This window comes from Microtus oregoni, unplaced genomic scaffold (genome assembly GCF_018167655.1).
Source record: "Microtus oregoni isolate MIOR12 unplaced genomic scaffold, Mior012 000024F_ref0000369, whole genome shotgun sequence".
Lineage (NCBI taxonomy): Eukaryota > Metazoa > Chordata > Mammalia > Rodentia > Cricetidae > Microtus > Microtus oregoni.
Window position 1 is genome coordinate 9,576,892 of NW_024543083.1, and position 26,913 is coordinate 9,603,804.

General features: G+C 40.9%; 1 protein-coding gene across 1 annotated transcript in view; it reads left to right on the forward strand.

Annotated features, from left to right (window-relative positions):
* Positions 1-26,913, forward strand: part of LOC121462142 (disintegrin and metalloproteinase domain-containing protein 18-like) — a 64,822-nt gene extending 37,909 nt beyond the window's left edge. The window contains exons 12-20 of the mRNA XM_041673558.1: positions 4,224-4,360; positions 5,404-5,587; positions 6,821-6,916; positions 8,937-9,135; positions 11,522-11,621; positions 12,966-13,152; positions 16,339-16,419; positions 20,143-20,257; positions 26,759-26,913. Of these exons, the coding sequence (XP_041529492.1) occupies positions 4,224-4,360; positions 5,404-5,587; positions 6,821-6,916; positions 8,937-9,135; positions 11,522-11,621; positions 12,966-13,152; positions 16,339-16,419; positions 20,143-20,257; positions 26,759-26,913 (1,254 nt within the window). The remainder of the gene's footprint in view (positions 1-4,223; positions 4,361-5,403; positions 5,588-6,820; positions 6,917-8,936; positions 9,136-11,521; positions 11,622-12,965; positions 13,153-16,338; positions 16,420-20,142; positions 20,258-26,758) is intronic.

Consider the following 26,913-nt stretch of genomic DNA (forward strand, 5'->3'; position numbering starts at 1 on the left):
GAGGAAGTCTTCTTTCTCTATGCTAGAGACATTCTGGGGAGTATGTCTTCTCTTCTTGACACTGCACATAGGACACGGCACACAGCTGTGACCTGACAGTTCTTGCTTTGTCTCCTTTGGAACATGCACATTTCTGTTTCACATTCCACCAACTTACGTCTCTAAAAGTGACAGAGGAAAAAAAGAAGCCAGGCATCATGGGAGCTGGGTGAAGGAGAAGGGATTTGATTCTTTTAAATTTCTGGTTAGCTGTAGTATTTAGAATATGTATATAATATCTAATATAATAATATATGTATATATATGTACACACGTGCACACACCTTGGAATTTACTGGTCTCTATTAATCCCCTTGGAACTTTTGTGTGTTGCTTGCTTGCAGCGTCTATAGTAGCAGTTCTCAACCTGTGGGTTGCGACCTCTTTGAAGCAGGTTGAATGATCCTTTCACAGGGGTGGCATGTCAGATAATCCTGCATATCGGACATTTACATTATGATTCAGAACAGTAGTCTTTATTAATTATATGCACACATATAAAATCATTTTACATCATCTTTTCTCTGCTTTTAGTATTCTGCTTCATTCTGCAGTGTTTCAAGGCCCTGCCTTTGGCCTCAGTCCCTCACCTGCACGCTGTTAGGCCCGGTCTCCTCAGTGATGCCCTGAATTGAGAATTAGCTTACTTTTCTGTTTTTATATTTTTGGTTGTGAGCCTAGCCTTTAACGGCTGAGCCATCTCTCCAGCCCACTTTTCTGTTTTTTTAAATAATGTTTTTATTAATTCTTTGAAATTTTTGTACAGTGTTTTTTGACTACATTCACCCCCTCAACATCTCTTCCTTTCCCTGCTCTCTCCTCTTTTATATTTTTGGTTGTGAGCCTAGCCTTTAACGGCTGAGTCATCTCTCCAGCCCATCTTTCTCCTCTTTTAAACCTACCCGTCCAGTTTGTGCTGGCACACTATTCCTAGGTATGGAGCTTGGTCTGTAATGTGCTATACCAGGTTTCACACCACCAAAAATGACTTTCCCTCTCTCAGTAACAATCAAATGTCAATAGCTCTTCATTTAGGAGGTGAGACTTCACGTCCTCCATACTGGGATTTTGTGTGGTTTGAATTTGTGCAAGACTTGGGCATGGTGTCATAATTGCTATGATTTCATATGTACATCTATCTGGCTTGTTGGAAAAGAGTTTCCTTGAAGTCATCTATCACCCCTGACTCTATATCTTTCTGTCCCCTCTTCCATATAAACTCCTGAACTTTAGGTGGAGAAGTGTGATATAGATGTCCCACTTAGGGCTGAGCACTCCCGAGTCTCTTGTTCTTTGTGCATTGACCACTTGTGGCTCTCTGTGTTAACTGCCATTCACGGGAAGATGAAATGATGAAGGCTGAGAGATGCGTTGACCTATATATAGGTATAACAATAAGTCATTAGGCATCTTGTTAATGCTGTATCCATTTAGCAGACTAATAATTGATTTTCTACTAGGGACCATGACCTATCTAGCCACAGATTCTTGATCTTATTGACAGTGAGTGACAGGTATAAGTTCCACCTCGTAGAGTGGCCTTCAATACAATAAAAAGGTGGTTGGTTACTCTCAAATTCTCATGCCACTATTGTGCCAGAGGGCAGATCTTGCAATCTGGCCTTTGAATGTATCCCTCTGTGTTCATAACTGTGTGAAGCTGATGATGACTTTTCTCCCCCAGGAGTGTGCATAGCACCTTCTAGCACTATGCAACCTAGCCATTAGGCATGAAGCTTCCACTGAGTACGTGTTGTATGACTGAATATGTGATGTCTTCAGCAGTAGTAGCTTACCATCAAGTTGTGGACAGTAACCGATAACATTGGTGATAGCCTGTATTGTTCCAGTTGTGGTGGGGGAGGAGTCTATGGTAATCCACTGGTCAACAACTCAGCAAGAGATAACCCTTTCCTAGTGCTGATGGTGGTAGCATATGGCATCTAGTTGAAGTATAATTTGGTTTCCTAATCCCAGATTTTTGAGCATCTTCTGTTGTCTCGTCAATGATTTGTAGCCTGATAACCCAGTGCTTTTCAGATCCCGTGGTAGAAAACTGTTTTTGTCTTGTAAGCAAGAGATACATGTTCCCTGAGGAGCATGCCTCACCCATATTGTTCGTTAGTTCTTGCGGAGTTTTAATGCAAATTAGTGCACAGCTTCACTAAATCTGTTACTATGAGACTTTAATTGGGATGGACTGAATGCTGGAATGTAAGGCAGTTGTCAATGTTGCAGGAACAAAGCTAAGTGAAGCCCCGAGTCCCTCTCTGATGTTTTTGCCAACTAAAGCAGGTTGTGCTCATCTGCCTGGTGGGTGAGTGTTTTACTTTCATTTTCATTGCTGACAAAATGCAACTTAATGGAGAAAGGGATTCAGTCGGCTTCCAATTCCAGGATACAGTCCATCGTTATCACCTGAGTCACGGCCTCAGGATGTTAAAGCAGTCACACCCATAGCTAAGAGCAGCGAGAAGTGAATCTTATGTGTTTACTTGCTTATGTGTTCTCAGCTCAATTTCTCCACTTATATACAGGTTAGGACCCTCCTGCTTGGGGAATGGTGCTGCCCACAGTAGGCTGGGTCTCCCCACATCAGTTATCTTAAGTAAGATCACCCACCACAGGCATGCCTACAGGCCAACCAACATGGACAATCTCTCATTGAGGCACTCTCCAGGTGCTTCTAGATTGTGGCAAGCTGACAAAACTAAAATTATAGTCAGGCTTTTTGCTTCTCCTGCTTAAAGGTCCTATAATGATCTCACCTGTACTGTATGCCTTATAGTATCAGAGAAATTCTAGCTCAGAGGTTAACAAGTTACAAGAGCTCAGTGTGGCCATTGCAACTCTAGTCACCTGTGTGCCAATAAATTTTTATTCATGAATAGTCATATTTGAATGACAAATAGTTTTCATGTACAGAAAAATATTTTTCTCTTGAAATTTTAAAGTATTTTAATATATAAAAACTGTTCTTAGTTGTAAAGTACATGAAAGCCGGCAGCGGCTGGATTTGGTCCGATTTGTTTGCCAGCCCTGTAATAGTCCAGTCAGGTCTCATGCTCAGAAAGCATCATCAAAATAGGAAGGGGTTCTCTAGAAGGGAACAGTTTAGAAAAGACTTTGCTCTTCTAGACTGACGTTTACCAGAGGAACAAATAGAGATGAAAACTGAGTACTCAAAACTATGAATAAAAAAACAGGTGGGATCTACACTAAAATCAACACACTTCCTGGGCTGGCTGAGGGTCCGTGTTGATTTGCAGTCCGCTTCTCAATGGCTGTGTTTATCTGAGATTGGAGCTGCAGTGGTTGATCAGCGGAGCTTGAGATCCCAAGTTTTCCCTCTCTGTCTACTTGGTTTCTGTGTACAGTTTTTTTCAGTTTGAGATTGGTGTACTGGCTTCATAGAAGGTTTTTTGTTCTTTCTATGTCTATTATTCTGAATAATTTCTCTGAAAGTTAGGTAAAATTCTGCTATGAGGCCATCTGGCCTTGGAGATGGAGGCTTTTTATTCCTATTTCGGTTTCCATGGTAGATAATTAAGCTGGACCCCAGAGAAGGATGTGTCTTGGCACTTTTTAAATCTGCAGAAATCATGCTGATTTGTGACTGAAATCATTTTGAGCACTTTAACTTGAGAGATGTTTTATTTTGAGGAGTCTCTTCATCTGAATGACTTTATCCAATATTCATATAAATTAGATGATTATAAAAGAAGACCATGACTCCTGTATTACTGGGCATTAAGACTCCAGATTTTATATTTTACCTAAAAATCCGGTGTTCCATAATTGGGTGTTTTTACCCATGCCATGTCCCAGCTTTAACATTCATTTGTCAAAACTAAGGTTTCAAACTTAGATACCACATCATCAGGGAAGCATACCTATTAGGTTTTTTTCATACTCATAAAATTTTTCTGTGTTAAGCTACATGCATGTCTACAATATGTGTAGTTTTGTGGGATTTGTGTCACATTATTTTAATAAATGTACAAATAAAGACATATAGCTAAATTAAAGTAGCCATGGGTATGCATAGCAAAGAAAATTATTACAAGGTACACTCAATATAAAAAGAATTATAGAATAAAATTTTGTGATTGCAAAGACATTTGTCACTTGCCTTTGTTTTATTTTTATATAATATTTTTTCTATTTAATCTTCTCTATTTTAGTATCCAGAAGACATAGGTTTGGAGGGATTATCGGTAGTTATCACTCAGCTGATTGGCCTTCAAATAGGATTGTCATATGATGATGTCAGTAATTGTTCCTGTTCCAGAGCTCCATGCATAATGCAACAGGGAGCCATGTAAGAATTTTTATGATGAATTTTATCTTTAAATTCTTTGTTAGACTTATTTATTTTATTTATGTGAATTTTGCCTGCATGTATGTCTTTATGCCATGTGCATGCGTGTTGCCCAATATGGACAGAAGAGGACATCAGGTCCAGGGTCCCCTAGAACAGAATTTACAGTTGTGAACTACAATGTGAATGCCAGGAATTGAACCCAGGCCCTCTGCTTAGAACTGCTGAGCCATCTCTTTAGCCCCCAGTTGTAACTAATTTTATACATGTTCTTCCAATATTGATCTTATGATTTGATGAACATTGAAATATTTTTATTAATTTCTACATTATAAGTTGGAATGTTATATTATGCTTAATAAGATAGCATATAAAGTATTTTCCATGTGTGTGTCCAACTCATTCCATGTCTTGTGAGTGGAGATTGCTCATTCATTCCTGACTGACCAGTCTCAAAATAATCACACAGAAACTGTATTAATTGCAATACTGTTTGGCTAATAGCTTAAGGAAATTTCTTGCTAGCTCTTACATCTTAAATTAACCTATTTCTACTATTTTATATTTTACCACAAGGCTCGTGGTTAACCATCAAGGTTCTAGAGCATCTGTCTCCTTTGGCAGCTACATGACTTCTCCCTGATTCTGCTGTCTTTCTCCCAGCATTCAGTTAATTTTCAGGCTTAGTTCGATAATGCCCTGCCACAGGCCCAACACAGCTTCTTTATTAACCAATGGTTTAAAAAAAAACCCAACATATTCACAGTATACAGAGAGAAATACCACATCAGTGCCTGGCTGGTTTCTCCACCCTTCTTCTTCCCAGCATCTTCTGTGCCTGGCAATCCTGCCTAGCTATTGGCCACTCATCTTTATATTAAACCGACACAGAGACATATCTTACTCCACAACGTTTACCCTCTGCTGAGGTATATATTTCTATTTGTTTCATCTTTGTGGGTTCTATGATTTACTAATGGAGCATTGTCTAAATGTGTTTTGGTAGCTAAGTTTATTTCTCTGAGACTATTATTTTGCTTTAGGAGTTCCAGTGGGGTGAAGACTTTTAGCAACTGTAGCATGCATGACTACAAGCACTACGCTCCAAAATTTTTTGAGGGATGTCTTGGCAACCTTTCAGATGTGCAAAAATCACCACAGAGTCAGCCTGTGTGTGGAGACGGAATTGTGGAAGCTAATGAAGAGTGTGACTGTGGAAGTGACGTGGTGAGCACCAGACATTCAAGTTTGACCATAGTTGTTCTAATCCAAAGAGCACAGAGCATGCTGTCAGAGCACATGCTGGGCGTACCGTGGCATCTTTAGTGTAAAACTGATATGTGGGAATGAAGATAAATCCGTTGCTTTCCCACATCTCTTTGCACGACATGGTTCTGTGTAGCCCAGCATGGCCTGGAACTGGCCTGCAGGTTGAGACTGCTGACCCTTCTGGGCTTTACTGCCCGTCATGTGTCTACTGCTGCTCCCAGTGTTCAAGCCTAGTCTATAAACAAAATCTACAACTGATACTTTCAATGTCTTGTGACCTCCTGAGATGGCCCTACTCTGAAGTTTATAGACCTCCCATACTGGTCCCCTATTTTATGGGCAGTCGGAGTCATCCAGAGAATAAAGGCCAATCAGAAAGACTTGAAATTTCCAGGATAGAAAATAAGAGAGACTGCTATGTCTTAGACGGAGAATTCAAGAGAAGTGGGGGTCATTTTAACCATGAATAGCAACAGTATCACGGAAGCATTGCAAACAGCCATGGCACCAGAAGCCTCCAACGCCGTCTTAATATACAGACTCCATGTTCTGTTACTTGGCGAGCAAATGGAGGTGTCTTATGTCATAGACAGGCCACTGCCAACACCATTAATGGGAAAAGGGTCCGTGAATAAATACTTCATGTGTCTTGGTTTCCTTTCTGAAGTTTAGCTTCATTCTCAATAGAAATGTGTAGCAAACAAATCATTAATGAGAGTACTGAAGAAAGTTGGTGTTTCTCCTGGGAAGTCACACTCCTCCCAACCCCAATGCATTCCATATTAGTAGATTCTGAGTCAATCACCAAAATTTTTACGTTCGAGATCAACAACTGATTTAAATGCTAGTTCCTTAGTGCTCTCAGTCCCACATACTTTCGGAAATTCTGGAAATAATGAAAGCTGAGGCTAGTGAAGCTTCATTGAATGTAATTAGGAGCACAGCATATGAATTAAAGTTGAGATAAAAGGGCAAGAGTTACCAAGTTGTGGGTGGTGGTGCTTTCCTGAAATCCCAGAGCCTGGGAGGTGGGGGCTGGAAAGCGAGGGGGGCCACTGGCACCCTCCACTGCACTGTAGAGCAATCTTGGCTACATGATAACCTGTCTCAGAAAGAAAGGGGAGAAGGGGAGAAGGAAAGAGAGCTGGGGCATCTATCCTAACCAGAATCCATTTTCTTTCGAAAGTGCAGGAATGCCAGTTTAAAGAGTGCTGCAACTCTGAAACATGCAGGCTGAAAGCCACTGCAAAGTGTGGCAGTGGACGATGTTGCACACCAAGCTGTGAGGTGAGTGGCTGGTACTTAGCAAAGGGAAGTTGAGCCGCAGTAATACAAGACGAGATTAACTAAAACCGCGTGGAATGATCCACAGAATGTGGGCTCTAGAGGTTCCATGATAAACTACCACGAGCTACGTAAAACACTCCTGCAGGCATCAATGCTGTCGCCACCTTTGAACCCTTTAGTTCACACACAAGGAGAAAGACGATAACGCCGTGAATTCCATTTTCTACTCTGTTCATTTCCCTTTGCAAATATCTGTGGATTATCATATTTCTTATATTTTAGTTGCACTTCCCTTATTTAGTGGTTTGTTTCTTTATTCTGTGAAGGATTAAACTCAGGTCTGTGTGCATGCTAGGCATATAGTGAGCCACACCCCATCCTGTGTGTATGCTAGGCATATACCAAACCACACCCCTGCCCTGTGTGCATGCCAGGCAAGTGCTCTACCACAGAGCCACACCCCTGCCCTGTGTGCATGCTAGGCATATACTGAGCCATGCCCCCATCCTGTGTGCATGCTAGGCATATACTGAGCCATGCCCCCATCCTGTGTGCATGCTAGGCCAGTGCTCTATCACTGAGCCACACCCCCATCCTGTGTCCATGCTAGGCCAGTGCTCTATCACTGAGCCACACCCCTGCCCTGTGTGCATGCTAGGCATATACCAAACCACACCCCTGCCCTGTGTGCATGCCAGGCAAGTGCTCTACCACAGAGCCACACCCCTGCCCTGTGTGCATGCTAGGCATATACTGAGCCATGCCCCCATCCTGTGTCCATGCTAGGCCAGTGCTCTATCACTGAGCCACACCCCTGCCCTGTGTGCATGCTAGGCCAGTGCTCTATCACTGAGCCACACCCCCATCCTGTGTGCATGCTAGGCCAGTGCTCTATCACTGAGCCACACCCCCCCTTATGCTGCATGTCTTATATCTGAAAGCCTCCCTTGACTATTTTGTATCATCTGGGTCTACTGAGAGTGGGTTCTCTCAGCTATTGTTTGCCTAGGAAAGGCTTTATTTTCCATTAGTTTTTAAAAAGTATTTTGAGTGTGTATGAATTGTCATGTGTACACCACAGCATAAGTGGAAGCTAGAGAGACAATTGTCAGAGCCAGTTCTCTGTTTCCACCATGAGTTCTCCAGGTATTGGGCCCTTGTCCTCATCCTGTTTGGCAGTGGACACGTTTGTCCACTGAAGCGTCCTGCTGGCCCTCTCATTCATCTCGATGTATATCTCCAGGGTACGAAACTCCTACTTGTGACTTTTCTCTTTCATTTCTTTAAAGATACTTCTTTATTTATTAATTATCTTTTCATTATTAAACATTAGTTCAATTACAGATGCTATAGTCTGTGTATGTGTGTGCATGTGTGTGTGTGTGTGTGTGTGTGTGTGTGTGTGTGTGTGTATCTGAGTTTTTAATACATAGGGTAGTTCAACATTTGGAAAGTATAAATTTTGTTATGGATGGCAACAGATGAGAAATGTGTTCAACCAGCCATAAAAATGATCTGAACTATGCAGAGAGACCCTTTTGTTCTCAGAATAATAAACGGTGGTGGTGAGATGTGCTGATCATGCAGTATTCTAAGCATGCGTTCCATTAAATGAGAATGTGATCTTCATTACGAATTTGCAAATATTAAAGAGACGCATTGTCTCTCCCACACGAATAAGCTAGTAAGAGTCAAAGCTGGACCTGGTTTCCGGGTCTTGCCAGCATCAGAGGTGGAACCAAATGTTCTGTGCTTCTCAATGCACATGCTGCTCATGTCAGAGTTCGCAAGGCTGGGGGCAGCTGCCAGCCTGCTGTCCGTGGGGATCTGTGTCTATCACAAAGACAGTTGCCCTTCTCTGGGCTTCCCAGTGGGTATTTTACCTGGATTTCCATTTCTAGAATTCTTAGTCTGGGGAGGTGTCAGTCCCTCAGCCACAACCACACACGTTTAGCTGACTCCTTTGACCAATAATTATAGAGTCATTCGCAGCTCCTGATCTTTTTTCTCCTGTCCCTAGCTGTCACCAGCAGGCACTCCCTGTAGGAAGGCTCTTGACCCAGAATGTGACTTCACAGAATATTGCAATGGATCCTCTAACCACTGTGTTCCTGACACCTTTGCGCTGAATGGTTATTTGTGCAGGCTGGGATCTGCGTACTGCTACAACGGACAGTGCCAAGCTCTCAACGACCAGTGTGTTGGTTTATTTGGAAAAGGTACTGCTTTCTTTTGTATTTGTGGTGCACTTGGACTGCTCTGTAGAGTATATATCATATGCCATAGGGCCTCAATGAGGAAGAGCCTGGGTCACAGTTTTAAGGAGGGATAAACTGAAATTAAAGAAAAAAATTAAAAGCATGATTGAAAATTTCCAAGAAAAATGCCATGTAGGTTTGGTTTGAAAAAAAAATATGTTGCCCATTCCTCCTAAATTATATTAAAATATGAGTAGCAAATAAGCTGATAGTGATGGCTTAATTTTCTATTATCCACCACATTCATAATCCAGCATTGAAAACATGAGCCTTACAAAGCTGAGAGTGAATGCCATTCACATGTAACCTCTTTTCTGACCAAGGGACTGGTAATGCAACAGCAGCCACAGGCTACCTGGCCAGAACTCCTGCTTCTGATTTGTGACAGATTTTGTTTGTTTGAGACAGTCTCATTACATAGTCCAGGCTGACTTTGAACTCACCATCCTCCTGTTTTGACCTTATTCATATTTTTTTCAAATAACATTTTAGAGAAATCCAGATAAGACTCCTGCATGCCTGCTGGTGTTTTTTAGTGTGCCCCAATATGATTATCTATACGTTGAATGATTAAAATAGTTTGAATACATATCAGATTTACAAGGCAATGTTAGACACCAGAGCAATGGGTTTGGGAAATAACAGGAAATACGTTTCAGGACGAACAGAGAACCCCATGGGCATGTAGGCTATGACTGGAAAACAGTTAGGATGGACAGAGTTTCCTGTCTGAGATAACATGACTGGGCTTTAAAGGAAAAGATTGGCTTCCAATTAAAACGTGGAGAGGAACTTCATTAAGATAGAGTTTAGAAGAAGAGAGTAAGAAAAATCTGCCACAGTCAGCATGAAGGGTGGCCTGATGTGGGGAGGGAGCCTTTAGAAAAATGCTCCAGACAGAGTGGGTATGGGTATATTCATAAGTCATTAGGAATCTAGTTAATGTTGTGAGAATAATACACTTTCCCCTAGGCAATATGAGCTGTCTAGCCACATGTTCTTATCCCAAATTACAGTACCAGCTATTTGTTCCAGCTTATGGGATTGGTCTTACATCCAAACAGAAAGTGGTTGGTGACTCCCAGGACATTTGTACCACCAGTGTACCAGTGTACACATCTCGCCAGGCCTTTGTAATTGTAGTGTACAAGATCGCAGATGGATAAGTAGGATAATGACTTTTTTTGTTCTGGTAACATGCGTATCATGTACTAGCACCATTAAAGCTAGCCAGTAAGGATGAAACTTCCAGGTCGTACCAGCTTGGTAGCCTCTTCAGCTACAGGATTTTCCTGTTAAATTCTGGAAAGTAGCCAAGAGCAATGGCAATAATCTATAATGTTTGGGGAGCTATAGGACCTCGCTAAGAGGCAACCTGTTCCTGACACTGGACTTGTTACCTTATAAAAACTAATTGGGGCTAAGTTGCCTTATTGTGAGTTAACTCTGTTTAAACTCTTTTTAAATGTAATTTTTAAATAATCTCAGACATGAGCACTATATTTACATGATTTCCATACTCCCTTGCTCCTCCAACTCCTCACATGCCCCCCCATCTCTCAAGTCCATGACCTCTTCTTTATTGTTTCAAACATATGCACGTATGTAGTGTATGTACAGCCAATTGAGCCCATTTGGTGTTGCGCATATGCGCATGTGTTTAAGATTACTTGGGATTGAGTAACATTACCTGAGAGCTTGATACAGGAGAAACTGGTTTTCCCTCTTTTATCCGCCATTGGTGCCTGTACGTCTTCATCTAGGGAGAGAGAGCCTTCTAACCACTCTTGTAATTTGTTCAGGCCAGATTTGGTTATTTATCTGATCACCAATTGAGAGAATTGAATATTATAGGCATGTGTACACATAAATAAAATAATCAAAAAATCAAAAGCAAGGTGGATTATGCCTGAGGAGCAATACATAATCTTTCACTCTGATCTCTACATATAGAGACATGTACACACACAGGTACAAGGCACATGTATATGCACATACGCAGGCACACACACAGTACATATTTTTAGAAAAAATGTAAGGGGGCAAAGATGGCCATGTATCTAATGCTAACCCTCAGGAGGCTGAGGCAGGAGATTTTTGAGGCCAAGACCAGTCTGAGATGTATAGTACACCTTGTTTCAGAGCAACAAAGAAATACGTAAATATATCAATGTAACTACTAGCACTGGATATGATCCCTTTTGTTTTGTGTTATGACATTGGCACGTTGCCCATGAAAATCAAGCTCGCATGCCTATTTTGAAAGGACAGTTTTATTAGTCCGTGACTAAAGAGCGCGTAATCTGCATTAAGGATAATAACCTAAACGACATGTTTCCCATTGTAGGTTCGAAAGGGGCCTCCTATGCCTGTTTTGAAAAAGTTAATTCACCACGTGGAAAACTGGCAAGCTGTGATTTTAGAAATTCATCCCAATGTGCACAAAAGTATGTATGTAAAGTGTGGTTATTTTTCTGAGTCCTGTTGCTTGACAAGTGACAAATACTAAATCAAAACAACTATCAAATTGTATGATAGGAAAATATTCTCATGCATGCATGAACACTCTCATGTGCGCATGGGCTATGAACACCATGCACACGTGTATGTGTGTGTAATCTCATAGAAATTCAGAGTTTTCACTTTCCTCCAGTTTTTCCCCTTTAGCCCCCTAAGAATTCGACTGAATGAGGAATAGGATGAAATGTATTAAGAGGAACTGCCCACTTTTCAGAAAATAGGGTGTTCTATTCTAAATTAAGTATTAAAGTTGGCTCATGTTTTAAGTCTGTCTGTCATTGTAGGTATCCTAAAGCGAGTATTTTGATTTTTTTTTTAAAACAGATGATTTTTGAGAGAAAAGAAATTTTCACCTTGTTTGTTATTTCCAAATGACTGATATGTAAAGCCACAGAGCATGTCTCAATGGCGCGATTGGACTATTGTAACGTGGTTTATTATAGCATAAAACAGCTCCTGGTTCTGCACTGGGAGTGACGGCCCTGTAGCAAATGCTGCCAGAATTTTACTTGGGTATTTTTTTAAAAAGTCACAAGGGGCTGGGAAAATTCTAGCTCCTGTAAAGTCTTGCTAGAGTTGGAGCCACAGAACTCATGGGAAGAGAGCTAAGATGTGGTGGTCGACACTGTGATCTCAGTGCTGGGGAGAGAGAGAGAGAAAGGCAGCTCTCAGGGACTCACTAGTCACCAAGCCTAACTTACTCAGTGAGCCCAAGGCCAGTGAAAGACAAAAAAGTAAAGGTGACTGGCACTTGACGCCTAACCCCCATTGCTGTCTTCTGGCCTCCATGTACACGCCCACATACATGTATGGGCACCTATGTACACACGGTTTTGAGTGACAAATGTATTGTTAAATTCTATGGGATATAATAATATACATATAATAATAATGGCACATAATCAAAAGATACTGAAAAAATACGTGGTTTGCCACTACTGGGCAACTCCAGGTGACAGGTCCAGCCTGACTGAGCTGTATTAAAGTCAGCCTAAGTGTCCCTGAAGATCTGCACTAGAAAACAGAGTCATGTGTAGATGTGTAAACTAAGTAGATACACCTCAGTTCTGCCACAGTGCTAATTAATCTGCTTGCATTTAGCCGTTTATGTTTTTTAAAAATCTTATAACGTCATAAAACAATGTTGTTGCTGTGTCATTTTTCCCGTTTTACAACACGAGTCAAGCATTCAGGCCACTATCCATGCAATACTTAAGGAAGCTGGGATCACTGAAAAGTAAAATGATGAATTTTGTCCTTTCCATTTCCAGGGATGTTCTCTGTGGGAAATTAGCTTGCTTCCAGCCACACAAGAATCAAAAAAGCGCAGCCCGGTCTGTGGTATATTCATACGTCCACAACAGGGTGTGCCTGTCCACGCCTCCTGGGTTATCTATGAGGTCAGATGGCAGAGATTATGCGTTTGTGGCTGATGGCACTGTGTGTGGACCCCAGATGGTAAGAGGCTGAGGATTACGTTTCGCTGTGTAATTACCACAGCCATGTTCCAGGACGGTGATCACAGTTTGACCCTGAAGCTTGTGTTCCTTTCCGACTTGGTGTGAAATAAACCTTAGTTAGCGGGTTGCATTGCTTCTTCTCAGTCCCTATGTGAAAAAACTGTGGGCTTGGGCTTGGTTTGTTTGCTTGCCTGTTTTGAGACAGGGTTTCTCTGTGTAGTCCTGGCTGTCCTGCAACTCACTCCATAGACCAAACTGACTTTGAACTCAGAGATCCGCCTGCCTCTATCTCCCAGTGCTGGGATTAAAGGCGTGTGCCACCACTGCCCAGCTAAAACGTACAAGTTTTTGACACGAGTCTACTAACCACCAAGTGCTATTATTTTTAGACCTAATCATTCCCAATAGTAAATTCTGAGTTTTCACTTCACTTCGCTTCGCTGCAAGCCATATCCATATTGAATAAATTATGTGCTATGTATCTGAATCAGAATGTAAGTGTGAGCAGTTTGGAAGAGCCAAAGCCGACCTAGGAAAGCGTGGCTAACGGCTATTGCACAGAGATCGGCTCCTATGTGTTAGCATAGCTGTGTACACGCATGCGCACATTACACTCATGTAGTCATTATACACAGACAGAACCAAACAAAGTTCAGAGTTTATCAGTCTAGGGGATGAGGGGACCCAGCTCTGAAAGCACACAAATAGCCCTTTGAGGTTAAAAGGAGTGATTATAAACACTTTAGCGCACTTTACCTGGAGATTACAGAGCCAACTCAAAACTCCAAAAGCAGAGGTTCCTGAATCCCAGAGATGCTTATTTGTTCTGAGTAACCCAGTTCCTGGGTCTGCCTGCCTTGTGTGGCCAATTTCCTCATGAGCTACATCTATGAGCTCACTTCTCACAAATAGAGTAAAGAGAAGGTTTAGAATATCAGGTTAGGGAAGTGTCATACATGGTGGACCTGGCCTGTTTCCCTTGTCTTAGAATATTTTGATGTTGTAAGCTGTAGGCATGGAGAAACCCACAGTTCTGAGCCTGAGATGTACGTAGGACCTACTCTGATGATCAGGAAAGAATAGAACTCCACCCCCAAATAAATGAGCAAGCCATTAGCAAAGGTGTATCTTTCAACTCAGATCTTCCAATAGGATAGTAGCCCCAGATACCTTGATCAGAATTCCACACAGGACTATGAGGTAGGAGCTCCAAGCACTGGGACCTAGCCCACCCCAGATAGTGTGCCCAGACTCCACGGCTGCCAGGACAGCTTGCCAGATTTTCTCATCATCTAAGTGGGAACAGACAAACTTCCAACAGTGCCAAGCATGATTGCCTTGTGAATGGAGAATCAGACAAAAAAAAAATTCCTTAAAGTGACAGCTGTTAGTTTGTAGAAGATAGTGTCTTGCTCCTGGTCAGGGACACAGGTTACTGCCTGGCAGGGGGGAATTAGCTTTTCAAGTCTATGGCCCAAACCTGTCTCTTTCTTCCTGCTAGGCTAAATTTATTTCTAAGTAAATATTGTGTTATTATTATAAAGACAAAAACTTTAAATATCTTTATTGAATTGTCCATTGTTAATTGGTAGAAATGTACCTGATTTTTTTCAACTTGATATGTTATCCTGAAACTGCTGAATTCATTGATGTATCAAGTTTGTGTGTGTGTTTGTCTGTGTATCTCTATGTAATCTGTAAGTCTGTGTGTTTGCACAGGCATCTGTGTGTGGTTTGCCCTTCTGTGTATGTTTGCCTATCCATCTGTGTGCATTCTGTCACTTCCTGTGTGTTCCCATGCTCATCTGTGTGTAGTGTGTTAGCGCAAGTGTTTATATACACACATCTGTGTGTAGCTTGTCAGTCTGTGTGTGTTTGCACGTTCATCGGTGTATTATGAGTCAGTGTGCGTTTTCATGGGCATCTGTGAGGAGTCTACCGATCTGTGTGTGCTTGCACTACCTCCACGTGCAGTCTGTAAGTTGTCATGTGTTTGCAAAGGCGTCAGTGTGCAGCATGAGACTATGGTAGATGAATCTGGGGACAGTCTGTCACCCTGGGTGTGTTTGCCTGATCATGACTTTACAGTCTGTCAGTCAATCTATGTGTATGTTTTCTTGGACATCTATGTGTAGTGTGTCAGCCTGTGTTTGCAAAGCCATCTGTGTGTAATCTGTCAGCCTATGTGTATATAAATAGATATCTTTGTGCCGTCTACAAGCCTGTGTGTGATTACATAGCCATCTGTCCACAGTCAGTCAGTCTGCGTGTGTTGACATGGGCATCTCTGTATAGTCTGTCTGCGTACATTGGAGGTCTACATATATGATCATGTCATCTACAAACAAATAATTTTATTACTTCCTTTATGATTTGAATATCTTTTCTTTCTCTTTAACACCTAAATTGCTCCAGCTAGAATACTTAATATTACATTGAATATTGAATGTAAGGATCAAAGAAAGGTTAGTATATACAAGTTATGATTTATTTATTGATTACATGTTAATTTTGAATAAATACAAAGATCTCATTTTCATCCACATTTGATGTATTCATTTTGTGAATTACTTAATTACATCTTGTGTCAACAATTGAAAAACATAAGCCACAAAGCCCAACAAAATAGAAAAAGTTAAAAGAGACCAAAATAATTACATACCCAGATTACCGATTACCATTTGATTGCTACTTTGACAGGACAAGATTTGATAATTGCCAAAAAAAAAAAAAAACAAAGTTAAACTATTTCTCTTACCTTATAATTCTGATATATGCTACCGCAAAGAGTCAAAGCAACCTATGAATTGTATTTGAGACATAAGAAAAATTATTCTCCAACCTTAAGGGGGCAATTTTGACTTTTATCCAACAATCCATTAACAAATATTGACAGTGTAGGAAATGCAATGCGGATTTCAGTCAGTTCAAACTATAGGGATCAAAATTCAAACCACACATAGTCCCTGTCTAGCTCCCAGTAGAGAGGCTCCTCCTGCTTTGATACCACTGCTGTTGAGGGGCTTATTTTAGAAAGCTAGAACATTGGTATTGGAATCAAAGCAAAATGGATAAGCAGACCTTGGACATCTTTTATGCAACAAATATGTCCCTTTTATGTTACAAATAGTGGTTTATTTTATGTGACATTTGTGACCATGAAATATCCTATGTTTAATTTTAGTATTGCATAAACAGAACTTGCCAAGAAGTTGATCTAACAAGAAATGACTGTAATGCCACTAAGAAGTGCAAAGGGAATGGGGTAAGTGACTCCACCCATGCAGGCGACTGTGACCACGCAGGTGACTGTGGGCGGTTCCAATCTCCTGCTTTGGAGAACTGATGGCTGCACCACTCTTAAATGACATGACTATGACCAGGAACCTGAAGGCAGGAATTTCAGCAGAGCCATGGAGGAGTGATGCTTACTGGCTTGCTCCACATGGCTGTGTTGGGCGTGGTGTTGTCCCCAGTGAGCTGGGCTCTCCACATCAATCATCAAAAAATAATGTGTTACAGACTTGCCCACAGGCCTGTTTTACAAAGGCATCTGTCTCAGTTGAGAGTCTCTCTTTCTGAATGACTGTAGCTTGTGTCAAGTTGATGTAAAAACAGCCAGTACTGCCATCTTGAATGTGTGCCTGGAATTCTGCCCAAGTTTTCAAGTTCAAGTGCACTTCCCACTTTCTCTTCTATGAGGTTCAATGTGATTGGTTTTATGTTAAGGTCTTTGATCCATTTGGACTTGAGTTTTGTGCATGGCGATATAGAAGGACTTATTTTCATTCTTCTACATGCTGATGTCCAGTTATGCCAGCACCATTTGTTGAATATTCTGTCTTTTGTCCATTTGATATCTTTGGCTTCTTTGTCAAAGATCAGGTATTCATAGGTGTGTGGATTGATACCTGTGTCTTGATTCAGTTCCATTGGTCCCTCTGTCTGTTTTTATGCCAATACCAGGCTGTTTTCAGTACTATAGCTTTGTAGTAGAGTTTGAAGTCGGAGATTGTGATGCCTCCAGAAGTTTCTTTATTGTACAGGATTGCTTTGGCTATCCTGGGTTTTTTTTTTCCATATGAAGTTGAGTATTGTTCTTTCTAGGTCTGTGAAGAATTTTGCTGTGATTTTGATGAGCATTGCATTGAATCTGTAGATTGCTTTTGATAAGATTGCCATTTTTACTATGTTAATTCTACCTACCCAAAACCATGAGAGATCTTTCCATTTTCTGGTGTCTTCTTCAGTTTCATTTTTCAAAGATTTAAAGTTCTTGTCATACAGGTGTTTTACTTGTTTGGTTAGAATTACTCCAAGATATTTTATGTTATTTGTGGCTATTGTGAAGAGTGATGTTTCTCTGATTTCTTTCTCAGCCCATTTACCATCTGTTTAAAGGAAGGCTACTGATTTTTTTTTTTTGTTTTTTGAGACAGGGTTTCTTTGTGGATACTGATTTTTTGAGTTAATCTTTTATCCTATTACATTAACGAAGGTGTTTATGAGTTCTAGAAGTTCCTTGGTAGAATTTTTAGAGTCACTTACATAAACTATCATATTATCAACAAATAGTGAGAATTTGACTTCTTCTTTTCTGATTTGTATCTCCTTGATCTCCTTTTGTTGTCTTACTGTTCTATCTAGAACTTCAAGTACTATATCGAATAGATATGGAGAGAGTGGGCAACCTTGTTTTGTTCCTGATTTCAGTGGAATTGCTTCGAGTTTCTCTCTATTTAGTTTGATGTTGGTGGTTGGCTTGCTGTATATTGTCTTAATTATGTTTAGTTATGTTCCTTGTATCCCTGCTCTCTCCAAGACCATTATCATGAAGGGATGTTGTACTTTGTTGAAGTCCTTTTCAGCATCTAATGAGATGATCATGTGGCTTTTTTTCCAGAATGTTTATATGGTGGATTGCATTGACTGATTTTCATACGTTGAACCATCCCTCCATTTCTGGGAAGAAGCCAACTTGACCATGGTGGATGATTTTTCTTATGCATTCTTGGGTTTGGTTTGCCAATATTTTATTGAGTATTTTTGCAACAATGTTCATGAGTGAGATTGGTCTGTAATTCTCTTTCTTAGTAATGTCTTTGTGTCGTTTGGGTATCAGATAATTGTAGCCTCTTAAAAAATTTTAGAATGTTTCTCTGTTTCTATTGTGTAGAACAATTTGAGGAGTATTGGTCTTAATTCTTCTCTGAAAATCTTGTAGAATTCTGCACTGAGACCACCTGCCCCTGGGATGCTTTTTGGTTGGGAGACTTTTGATGACTGTTTCTATTTTTTTAGCAGTTATAGGTCTATTTAATTTGCTTATCTAGTCTTGATTTAATTTTGGTTAGTGATTTTTATCCAGAAAGTTGTCCACTACTTTTACGTTTTCCAATTTTGTGGAGTACAGGTTTTTGAAATATGACCTAATGATTCTCTGGATTTCATCTACATCTGTTGTCATGTCCCCTTTTCTTTTCTGATTTTGTTAATTTGGATATTCTTTCTCTTCCTTTTGGTTAGTTTTGATAAAGATTTGTCTATTATATTGGTTTACCTAAGAGCAAACTCTTTGTCTCATTGATTCTTTGTATTGCTTTCTTTGTTTCTATTTCATTGATTGCAGCTCTCAATTTGATTATTTCCTGCTGTTTAGTCCTCCTGGGTGAGCTTGCTTCTTTTCGTTCTAGAGTTTTCAGGTGTTCTGTTAACTTACTAGTGTGGTATTTATCCAGCTTCTTTATGTAAGCATTTAGTGCTATGAACTTTCCTCTTAACACTGCTTTGTGTCCCATAAGTTTGGGTATGTTGTGAGGTCATTTTCATTGAATTTTAGGAGGTCATTCATTTCTTCCTTGACCCATTGATGATTCAGGTAAGAGTTGTTTAAATTTTTTGTGTTTGTGGGCTTTCTGAAATTAGTATTGCTGTTGAATTCTAATTTTAAGTCATGGTGATCCGATGAGATACATGAAATTATTCCAATGTTTTTGTAGCTGTTGAGGTTTGCTTTGTTAGCTAGTATGTGGTCAATTTTTGAGAACGTTCCATGAGGTGCTGAGAAGATGTTTGAATGGAATGTTCTATAGATGTCTGTTAAGTCCATTTGATTCATAACATCTCTTAGTTTCCGTATTTCTCTGTTAATTTTCTGTCTGACAGACCTATCCAGTGGTGAGAGTAGAGTCCAATAAAATATTTTTAAAGGAAAACTAACTTATGTGATCTAAATTGAACTTCCTTTACTATTCTTTGGCTTTGTTTCTCTATTTCTTTATCAGTGTCACATTTTTATGATTTCCATAGTTTATGGTTCATAAAATGATCATAAAATGAAGCTATTCATCTTAGCTCTTTGTCAACAGTGAAAAGCATTGCTGTTCTAGACCTTTTTTCTTTAAACACATAATTTAGCTTGACAGATCTCTGTAGTCTGTATCATGAGATAACTTGCCTAGGAGATGGTTTAGGGTCATGGTGAATCTATGGATCATTTTGGTAAGATCAAACATCCTAAAAGCATTCCATTAGCGTGGACTATCTCTCCATTTCTATACTTTAAAAAAATTTTTTGAGACAGGGTTTTTCTGTGTAGCCCTGGTTGTTCTGGAACTCTGTAGACCAGGCTGGCCTCAAACTCATAGAGATCCACTTGCCACTGTCTCCCAAGTTCTGGTATGAAAGGCATGCATCACCACTGACCTACTAAAAATTTAGTTTAGTACAATTTTTGCCGTTTTCTTAACATAAATCATATTTATAAGTAATTATGTTCATAAATAAGTATGCCACTTCACCCGTGTAAATGGGGAATATACTTAAAAATTATATTTTTAATTCCAAATTCCTATTTTCCATTGCTGTAAACAATTGGCACATGTCTGAGATGCTATAAAACCTTTAAAGTAGTCTACATATTTCAGTCACATACATCAGATTTACCTGCTAAGACGATTCAAAATGACTACATATTTTTCTGCTTTAGGTATGTAATAACTTTGGTAATTGCCAATGCTTTCCTGACTACATGCCTCCAGACTGTAAATTACAGATTGGGTCACCAGGGGGCAGTATCGACGATGGAAACGTTCTCAAATCAGGTCAGTACAAATAAACCCCCAAAACAACTAGTCTGTTGTTTTCTGTGGTATTAATTGAAGAAAGACATCTTTGTCAAATCTTTCCCAGCCCAGTTAAAGGTAAATTAGCTGGGTGCCATATTTGTAATGAGTTTCCTCTGACCAACTCTAACCAACTTAGTGATGTAAACTAAAATAGAATTCACTCCTTAAGTTTCAGAAATGTCGTTAAGTAAAATTTCTTAAAAAGTCATATATAGAATAATGAAAACTATATGCAAGGTTCGTATTTCATATTATTAAAACAGAAAATTATTGAAAAGCAATCCTGGAATACACTGTTCCTTCTGACTGAGACTTAGAAAAACGTGCAGCAAAATGTAAGTGTATTCTCTACCAGGCGATAATGGTAAGTCACATTCTGAGTACGTGCTCATATTTTCCCTTGTTCCTATGGTGAATGAAAGCCAGGTCACAAGCCATTCGCTGGTACAATCATTTATTCCTTCATATATCTCCTCCACGAGCATGTCAGCAGGTATTTGGAGAAGGAATAATACGGAGATCAGAAAGTCTAAATAATCAATAACATGGAAGTTTAATAGTGAAAGTGGGTTACCTGACAACCAATGGCGTTAGCTAGGTTGACCTGAAATAGATATATAAGTGGACAATGAATAAATTGTCTCATATGTCAAGTATCTGAAAATAGCGATGACTAAAACATGGTTGTGAATTAATAATGCCTGGCACCTGAATCAAGAGGTTCAAGGATGCTGGACACATTCCTTTGAGAGTCAAGCGTTGAAGGGAGCATGAACACAATCTGTTTCAATTTGTACAGCGAGAGTGGTACACCACTATAATCTCAACATGCAGGCATCTGGAGCAGGAGGAGTGCTGCGAGTTTGAGGCTAGCCTGGGCTAAAGTGGAAGACCCTATCTGTGTTATTTAGGTCTCTATTGCTGTGATAAAACACCGTGACTCACAGCAACTTGGGGAAGAAAAGATTTATTTCACCTTGTAGTCCTCAGACCACACTCTGTCCCTGAAGGAAGTCTGGACAGGAACTCAAACAGGGCAAGAACCTGGAGGCAGGAGCTGCTGCTGGGCCGGTGGGGTTGTTATTTGCTGGCTTGTTCTCCTTGACCTGCTCAGTTTCCTTTCCGATAAACCCCAGGACTACCACCTGCCCGGGGGTACACCACCCACATCCGTCACTGATTAACAAAATGCCCTGCAGACTCATTTCGGAGTCCTTTTCTCAGCTGAGAGTTCCTCTTTCAAAACAACTCTCACTTGAGCTAAGCTGAGAAAAAACTAGCCAGACGCTATCCCAAAGGAAAAGAAATTGAATAGCAAGCAGTTTGGCTCTCTGTGGAATTCATGCGAAGGCATTTTTTTTTAAATAATGCTGTTTATAATTCACTAAGGACACGAAGAGCTCATAATCCATAGTTCATACTTAGGTGGCCTCGGCAATTAGTACGGAAAGGACACTGTGTAATTTCAGGGCGCTGTGGCATTTTAGAAACAGTGTCTGAGACAAGCGCCTGTGCTAAAAACATACTAAAAAAAGGAGTGGTTGAAGCCGGCCATGGTAGCTCCTGCCTGAGATCCCAGCACTTGAGAGACTGGAGCAGGCCGATTGCTCCAAGTCTGAGGCCAACCTGGGTTTCAGTGTGAAATGTGGTCTGAAAAACAAAGGCAGAAAATAAAACAGAAAATTAGATTCTTGTTTCTAGTCAGGACAGAATAATATCAGAAAACTGCATGAACTATTTGTCAAAAAGAGTATAGACCTATGGGTAACTGGAGGAGTATAGGCTTAAGGGTAATTGGTGAGACAGCTTCGACATTCCTGTCAATGCAATGGAAGAACCGAGGAAAGGAAGGTGAAAGACCCTCAGAGAGGACCTTTCCTCTCTGATGAAGACCCCAGAACCAGGACACTCCGAGACCAGGCCACAGGATGCAATTAGCAAGAGGTTTATTGAGTAAACACAGGTACCTGCGGGCAGCAAGCCTTTCAGAGGACTTGCACGCCTGTCAACTGGAGGGCGGGCTTCTTATAGGGGAGAGCAAAAGCAAGCTTACAGAAGCAAAAGCGTGGTTATTGGAATGAGGCGGGGGCATGAATGGTTTCCTCTCTCAGCATGGATGCCTGGCAACAGTCATCCTGTTCCTATCTTATAGCTAACTTGCTTTGTTGATATCCTATCTTATTGACATCTTGCCTTGCAGTCTTCCTATCTCTGTCTCCTGCTCTCTCAGGCACATGGGATGTTCTTATGGGAGCAGGCTGGCTGCTGATCCGGAGAATTTTTTTAAAGCAAACAGGACGTTCCCCCAGGAGCATGCTAGCTGCAGGTTTTGAGGAGGGGGTCTGTAGGGTCTTTCAAAGGAAGGGGGAGAGAATGGCTGGAATCATTAAATGACGCGTCAACCAAAGAGACCCAGTCTTCTAGTCATGGGAAGTATTTGGAATAATGAGTGTGAGAGACAGATTCCCCCCTTGACGGACGTCATCTCCCCTCAGCCAGTTCTGTCAGCACCATAGTCTAATCAGGAAGGAGCAGTAGAGGAAACATTAGGTTTATGGCTACGGACTAAGGGAAGGGAGAGAGGACAAGGAGAAGGACTCAAATGTTTGGCATCCTGCCCACTGCACTGCAACTATGTCACCAGGAGAACACAGAAGAAAAGAAGAAACTCTGTGGTTACTGAAATGAAAAGGATTTTGTAGTTGAAAATTCCCAGAACTGAATTTTTATTTCATATTTTTCAATGGTTCCTTGAAGATTTTGAATAACTTATATTGTGATCATATTTACCACCCTCCCTTGGTTCTTTCTGAATCCACGCCCTCTTCCTAATTTACCCAACTTCGGGTCCTCTCTCTTTTTTGCAACCCATGAAGTACGGTTTTTACTGGTCATATACTCTTGGATGTGTGCCCTTCCACTAGAACATGGTCTATGTACCGGGGCTTACGTGACGGAAGAAGCTCAACTCTCCCTCTCCCTGCAGCCATCAACTGACTCTGTCACGGGTGGGACTTTGTGTCCCCTCCCTCCACGTCATGTGTTTGTCTGGCTGAGTGTTGCACAGGTCTGGGGCATTCAGTCAAAGCTTCTTGAGTGCCTATTTGTCCTGCTGTGTCTGGAAAGCGACAGTCTCTTGTAGTCATCCCCCACCTCCAAGTCTACCAATCATTCTGTCCTTGTCTGCAGGGAATCTTGGGTCTTGCTGGGGAAGGGGTATGGTGTGGCTGTCTCATTTATGGCTGGGCATTCTGCAGTTTTATAATTTGCATCTTGACCATGCATGAGTCTCTGTTAACTTTCACCTACTGCAAAAAGAAGCTTCTCCGATGAGGATGGGAGGATGTGCCAAATCTATGGGAATAATGATTCCGGGTCAGTTTAATATTATCTACACTTAGCAGAATAATAAAATATATTTAATAAAACATAAAAATATTTAAGATTTTTCTCAGTTTTTAGTTCCTCGAGGATTTCGAACAAAGCACTTTGGCCGTATGCACTACCCTCCCTCAGCTCTCCATAGAACCTCGGCTGCTTCCCTATCTAACCAATTTCGGGTCCTCCCTTTTTTTTTTTTCACTCCAAGTAGTGGTGACATTTCTAGCCACAGTTCCCTGTCAGGCCAGGCACTGTTGTAGCTCTCATGGTTCACAGCTGGGGAAGACCTGGGCTTACTTTTCCCTCCGGTTGTCTACACAGCACTCACCAGCACTGCGCAAGCCACCCAGTAGACACCAAACCTCTAGGTGGTGACAGACTGCTATTTTTATGTCCTATGATTCAAGCGTGTGGTGTCTTCGACAGTAGGGACTCACCTTCTCATTCTAGGAATAGCCAAGAGTATTGGCCTGTAGTGTTTGCTGGAACTATGAGACATCATGGGTCCAATACTCCAAAAGAGGTAACCTATTCCAGATACTGGTCACTTGCTGGGCCCTGGTGTCTAGGAGAGGCTTTGTCACCCCATTAGTGCATAAGTCCATTGCAGCTGCGTTCTGTGTGTATGTATATGTTTTAGGAAGCTGCTACAGTGTAAATTTGCATATGACTTTAAAAAATGTCCTTAGTCTTATTGTCCCCCGCCCGTATTCCCCCACTCTGCCCTCCCATTCCCTCCTTCTGGTTGTATCACTCCCCTCTCACCCTTATGCCACTGTTTCCTCTCCCCCTCCTTTAAAAAAACCCCCATGTCCCTTTATTAATTTTCTGACCTCTGTGGCTATTCCAAATAAAACACACATATCTGAAGACCCAAAGCCAATACCCGGAAATGGGGAAAAAAAACTGTAATGTTTGCCTTTCTGGGTCTGGGTTGTCCCACTCAGAATGCTCTGTCCCAGTTCCGTCCACTCACCTGTGGACTTCATCTTTCTTAACTTCTGGATAGTCTTCCATTGTGTAAATGCCCTACATTTTCATTATCCATGCACCAGCCAGTGGCATTTGGGCCGTGTCCATTCCTAGTTATTATGAGCAGAATAATACTGAACATGGGCAATCAGGTATCTCTCTAACAGGATGCAACGTCCATTGGGTAGATGCCCAAGATGGTGGAGCTGTTTGAGAAGCCTCCACACTGGTTTCCACAGTGGCCGGACAACTTTGCCCGCACACCAGTAGAGAATAACTGTTTCCCCTACATCCACATCAGCATCTGTCATCATCTGCTTGGGGGATTTTGCTTTCATTTTCTTGGCCATTTTGACTGAGATAATATGAGTTTTAATTTACATTTCCCCAACAGCTAAGGATGTCAGACATTTAGAAAAAAAATGTTTCTCAGCCACTTGTTTCTTCTTTTGAGAACTCTGTTTGGTTCAACACACCAGTTTTTAATTTGGTTGTTGTTGCTTTCTCTTGATGTTCAGGTGTTTGGGGGAGGTTGTTTTTTTTTTTTTTTGTCCTCTATATGTCTGAGGCACTAACCCTCTCTTTGACATGTGTCTAATAAAGATTGTCCCATTCTGTAGGCTGCCTATAGCTGACCACGCCCCTTGCTGTGTATCTGTACATTGGCTTCTTAGTTTGACGAGGCCCCACCTGTTAACTGTTGGTCTTAACGTTTCCACCCCTGGGCTCCCGCTCAGGAAATCCTTTCTTGTGCCACTGAGTTCAAACCCTATTCCCTGTTTTCTCTTCTATCAGATCCATGGTTTAAGGTCTCATGTTGAAGTTTTTGATCCATTCGGAATTTAGTTTTCTTGCAGAGTGAGAGATAAGGATCTAGCTTCATTCTTGTACTTGGAGTTGCCAATTTGACCAGCACCATTTATTGAAGATTTTATCTTTTACCCAATGTGTATTTCTGGTCTCTTGGTCAAAACTCAGGTGCCTGTTACAGTTCAGGCTTGTGTGTAGGTTTTCAGTTCTTTTCCATGGGTCAATGTTTTATGCCAGTACTATGCTGACTTTTATTACTATAGCTCTGTAGCATAACTTGAAATCTAGGATGGTCATATGATCAGCAAATTGTTTTATTGTTTATGATTATTTTGGCTCTACTGGGTCTTTTGTGTTTCCATATGAGATTTATTTTTTTTTTCAAGTTCTATGAAGAACTTGAATTGCATTGGGATTTTGGTACGGATCACACTGAATCTATAGATTTCTTTTGTTAAGTTGGCCATTTTCACAGTATTAATCCTACCAATTCACGAGCATAGGTGATCTATCTTTCAGGGTTTTTTTTTTTTTCAGTGTCTTAAATCTTTCATTGTCTAAATCTCTCACTGCCTTGGTTGTATTTATTCCAAGATCCTCAGCACATGCACGCAGATGTGGTGAAGGTGGAAGGAGGAGGCTTTGTGTGCCTAAAGCGTTAGTACTGCGTGGAAAGATGAAGTTTTATAAGAATGTATGCATCTAAGGAGAGGAATTTACTTAGCAAGGCAGTGGACAAAAGTTTTTATAACAAAATTTTCTTGCATTTTCACTTAAACTTTGTTAACGTAGTGACTTTTAAAATATTTAAATGAAAATAACTATTAAGTTATAGATAAACTAAGAATTTGAGTCAGGTTGAGCAGACCTGACTCTCCAGCATTTGTGGCTTAGTGGGGAAGCCCTCAGCATCTTTCCTTGCCACATTCCATTTGAAATACCCAGCATGTGGTCATCTGCAGATCTCTGCTGTGGACACGGTGATCTTGTCCCCCATTCTAGAACAACTTAGAGCCCAGGGATGTGGAGAGGTCGTTCAATGGCATCTTTTGAATTATTGATGTAACCAATGAACCACACGAAACCAACATCCCTCCAAACAAGTAGGGGGGCACCAGAATATTAAATAAATATGCAGAAAAAGACATATGGTAAACATGCCATGTAGTTTTGAAGTGTTCTCTTATTTCCCCCAAGATAGTTGCTTGCAGTTTGCCAAAGTATGAAGCACATTATGCATACATGAGATTAAAGTGGAAAAAAAAGGAGTCTGAGCTTCAGATGAACCTGTCCTCTCTGGCGTTTCCTTTCCAGACATAATTTTGACGGCAAAGCGCTTCAGCAAGCATCAGGACAGCTGGATGATCCTGGGCTTCTTCATCTTTCTGCCTTTTGTCCTAAGTCTCATCATTGGGATCATGAAGAGAAACGAGAGGAAAATCCTGCCTCAGAGAGAATGCCAAAAATGA